At 31.7% G+C, this 4840-nt stretch overlaps 1 protein-coding gene across 1 annotated transcript; it reads right to left on the reverse strand.

Moving 5' to 3' along the window:
- Positions 1-425: 425 nt before the first annotated feature.
- LOC126671783 (adenylate isopentenyltransferase-like) lies at positions 426-2305 on the reverse strand. Its single transcript, XM_050365589.2, has one exon. It carries the CDS (start codon positions 1911-1913, stop codon positions 735-737), a length of 1179 nt encoding a protein of 392 aa, XP_050221546.1. The 5' UTR covers positions 1914-2305; the 3' UTR covers positions 426-734.
- Positions 2306-4840: the final 2535 nt, after the last annotated feature.

Genomic DNA, 4840 nt, shown 5'->3' on the forward strand with positions numbered 1-4840 from the left:
TAGAGCGGTGTACAATTAAACCGCACGTGAAGTAAATCACCGTACCTACGGTCCAACTAATTGGGAAATAACTTTTTATCCGTGATAATTTTCGAGTTCAATCACATTATAGTTATCAAATTTGAGTGTGAATTAAATAAAAAAAAAATTCTTGATAGAAAAGTATATTTTAGATCCATTTGTGATCAGATTGAAATTCCAAACTCAAATTTAGTGATCACATTGCATTGCACAGTTTTGGTAACCAACAGTTCCTGACCAATTTGGTTCAACTGTTACTGTTAATGTCACTATTATGATTTATTTGAATTATTTAATTCAAAATATTTCGTTTCAATCATTTGATTAATATTCAGTTTTTTCAATCTGATCTCTAAATCAAATATGATCATCGTACCATACAAATACTCAAAGCATAAAAATAAAAATAAAAAAATTCGAAAATACAGACTAATAATAGAAATGTATTATTATGTAATATATCCACAAAAAATGACAAAAAAAATCCTCTTCCTTCTATATGTTTTTTTTAGTTTCCCTTAAAACTAAACTCATCAACAAGGTCAAATACGGCAATAACAATAATAAATTAAAAAAAAAAACCTAATGCTGCAAAACTGGTTCTCCATTTTCTTCTACCCAATATATCCAATCTAAACCTATCTAATTTTTTTTCCTAAAAACAAAAAAAAATTAAAAAAATTTTGATAGCTGGAAAAAGCTGTAAAATAAACCTACTCATCCAAGAAGTTATTCACAATCTTCATGCTCGGCTTCAAAACATCTCTCTCCCATATTTCCATCCATTTTTTTCTCTTCCTTCTCTTTTTTTTCTTTTTAATAACAATAACATTATTATTATTATTATTTTCATTATAATAATAACAATTGTTATTATTATTATAATAATAATAATTATTATTTTTACTATTTCTTTTAATGTCATCACCGTCCTCCTCATCGTCTGATTCATTCCTCATCACTTCTCTAAACGCCGCCGTTGCGTCCACTCTCTGTAGGTCCCATCCCGCATTTTTTAATCTCATAATCTTCCCCATTTGCCTCTTGGCTAACTGACACGTGTTATCCTTTATCATTCTCACTGCTTCCTCGTATACACCTCTCCGTACTTTATCCCACTCTCCTCCATACCCAGGTGGATACTTTTTAAAATATCTCTCAAACTCCGGCACCCCGATCGCCTTCCTTAAACCCGGTTGACTCGCCGGGTTAACCGAATCGTAATACTCTAGTAGCTCCTCGAACATGCCCGAGTCGAGCATTTCGTCGACCCGTTTGCATAAATACTCACATAGCAACGGCAATGAGACATCCACCCAGAGAATACGACAGTTGTACCTTAACTGAGTTGAAATGACTGAGTTGGTCGAGTCAAATACGTCTAACTCGGGGTTAAATCGGTCAACTAGGAGAGAATGAATAAAAGAATTGGACCCACCAACTAAAAGCGGCAGCTTGTGACGTGATAGAATATCAGAGACGGCTAAACCGGCGTGGAACCGAAAATCTGCCGGGGAAAACTCGTGACCAACCGGGTCAATATCGCCGAGTAAATGATGGGTGACGCCGTGCCGTTCTTGAAGAGTGATTTTGTTGGTGGTGATGTCGAGGCCGTTATAGACTTGCATTTTATCAGAGTTGATGATTTCAGATTGAAACTTGGTCGCTAAATCAATGGAGAGCTTCGTTTTACCACACCCGGTTGCCCCCATTATTACGACGATCTTCCCGTCTTTCTGGGCGGCGGCGGAGGAGGAAGAAGATGAGGATTCCATCCGAACCCACCGCGGCGGCGGTGGAAGTCTCCTCCGGGGACTGGAGTGGGGTTTGGATGAGAAAACCGGGACGGAAATATGAGAAATGGCGGCGGAGTAGGAGAAATGGAACTTCATGGGCGGCGGCAAAAAAAGGAGGAGAAAAAAAGGGTGAAAATGAAAATAAAAAAAGTTGGTGGTGGTGATGACATATAATACGGAATGTATGTGGAAGGACAGTTTTGCGTGTACCTTCTGCCACTGCTGTCGCGGATTCTTTATTCTGCCGTTGTGTTTTCTGGGGTGGCCGATGGTGCTGTGCTCTGGATTTATTTTGGCGTGCCTTTGTTTTTATATATATGGCTCAGCGCTCCACTTTTTAAACTAATGAAGACAAAAAACGAGAATTAAAAAATTAGGAAACGACTTGTAGTTGTGTTCTTGTTGTGTGAGACTGTAAAAAAAAAAGCTTGAGAGAAGGGAGTGAGATAGTAGAGAGATGAGATGAGATGAAATGATGAGGGAAACCCTTCATTTATATATGTCTCTTTTTTTCACTGTTGGGATGATTTTCTTTGGGAGTATTTGTACTTGCTTTGGGCCTTTCACACTTTTAAGGGATCACTAATATTTTATTTTTTTAATTATTTTTACATTAATTTTTTTTAATAATGTAATTATTTGTTAGATAATTTAGGTTATGGGAAGGTAAATTTTAAGTTTTTAATGAATTTTAAGATTATATTTGTTACTTAATGGAATGAAGTTAAATTTATTTAAAATTATTTAGAATGGAAAAATTTCAGTTGAATAAGTATTAAAATGACATTTGAGGCTAAACAAGTTTGGAAAAGGAAAAAAAGGGAAGACAAGTATGGACTGGAGTGTGTGTTTGAGCTTATAAAGGGACAATTTGGTAGGGGTGATGGATAGTGTTAGGAGAATGAAGCTCTCTGTCTTCCCTACAAATGGAGAGAGTTCAGACAACATTACTGTTAGGGGTATGTGTTTGGTTCAAACCGAACTGAACCGAATAGAAAAATTTCCTCTATTTCAAAACCGAACTGTACTTAAATTATGAGAAAATATTATTTTCAAATTGAATTGTCTAGTTGTTCGGTTTATTAATTTTTGGTTCGGTTTATGCTAAAATCTAATTTATTTATTTTTCAAGTCAAAATCGAACAGAATGAACATCCGAATTGTTGTTATCATATCAAACCAAACCAAATTTATCGGTTTTTACGGACATCTAATTACAGTACTCTGCTGGTTTGGTTTGGGTTGTAGTGAGCTCAGGCTAATTCAACTTGACTTGAGATTAATATTCCCTTTGATTACAACATTGGAGACAGACTGTTATATTGACTTGGTTTGGTTCTAACCATCTTAATCAACTTTAACTATCACCTCTAATTGTATTTTTCTTCTTAACTACATAGGATAATTTGATTTATCACAAAATTTAAGAAATATCTAATGCAGATTTTGTTGATAAATAAGTGGAGTATAACCAGGAAATAAAAAATGAGTCATTGCTTCAAATATTCATTTTGACATAAATCTACCTTTTTTCTAGAATTAGTTATGAGTAAAGGGTCATTTTGGTTCCTAAATTTGTACATTAATGTCAATTAACTCACAATTAGCCATTTTAATCAATATAAAATCATATTCTAAATTTTTAGATCAACTAGCTCGCAATTTATATAAAATGAACTAGTTTAAGGACTATGATGACCCAAAATGGAAAATTAATTGACTTAAAAATATAAAGTATTGTCTCTAATTGATTTAAAAATAAAAAATATTTTTTTAATTGATTAAAACGACTAAATGTCAGTCATTTTATCTTGATCATTAAATTCAAAAACTATGATGACCTTTTGCTCAATTTTTTTTCTCAATAGTTCTTATAATCCGTGTTTAATTAGAGATTATAGCGGTGAATTGTAGTATTTAGTTCACACGGACCTAAAGGCTCGTAGAGATATTTCTTTGCCACCAAAACAGATTTTTAACAAATACATTCAACTTATTTTTCAAATAATAAATTATATATATATATATATCTAATTTAATATTTCACAGAAAGATTTTGATCAAAGGCGGGAATAATTGAATTAGAGAAGAAAAATATTTTTAGTCAAAAAAATCCATTAGTAAAAAGAGATTTTGATTATTTGCTTATACAATAAGGTATGATTAATTCGGTACATGGGTTTATTGGAGTTTAATTCTCAATGAACAAATTAATTAATCTAAGATTACTTGCATGTAATATCACATTGTAAGTAACATCCCATAATTTTCCACTAAAAGTGGAACCTGATTACTCAAATTAATACACAGAAATCTTACACTTCAAGTACTTTGTAATGTGAGATACCACAATTATGTAGAAAACAATAAATCAGCTAGAAAACAATACATCATTCATGTGCGCAGTGTACATTCAATTCAAATCAAATTAAATAATTTTTTAATTATTATTTTGGTAAAATAGAGCCGAGCCGATTTTATAAAAAAATATATATTTTAGACCAAAACAAACTAAACTAAGCAAGTCGGTTTATTTATTTTTATTCTATTTATACCAAAAATATACTTTTTTTTTATTCTCAAAATCAAACATTATCATGATTTATTCATAATTTTAAATACAAATGAATTAAATTTATCCCTTCAGTTCCATTGTTTATTTTAATTTAAGTTTCGCATACTACAACTTGCAAGTATAGTCCAATAGTAGAAGTATATTGTTTAAATACCTGTCTTTCGATTTCAATATCCTAATTGCTAATTATATTATTTTCTCTCTCTATATTTTTTTTTCTTTCAATAGAAGCTTGTTTTAAGGGTTAGAAGGGGTGTTTATTTTGGCTATTGGGCGGAAAATAACTTATTTTCATCCCCTTATATGAATGTTTATTTACAATTTATTAGTTTTTATTTGATAAAATTGTTCAATAATGGATTCTTTTTAGAATTTTGTATGTTTTGTGTTTGAATATGTTGATCCTTTGTTCATTTAAATTGTATTAGAGTTTGTTTAGGTTTGCAGG

Source organism: Mercurialis annua, linkage group LG3, assembly GCF_937616625.2.
Source record: "Mercurialis annua linkage group LG3, ddMerAnnu1.2, whole genome shotgun sequence".
NCBI lineage: Eukaryota > Viridiplantae > Streptophyta > Magnoliopsida > Malpighiales > Euphorbiaceae > Mercurialis > Mercurialis annua.

What these genes read in the sequence shown, in the direction of transcription:
- LOC126671783 (XM_050365589.2), bottom strand. Translation starts at nt 1,913, where the DNA reads ATGAAGTTCCATTTCTCCTACTCCGCCGCCATTTCTCATATTTCCGTC.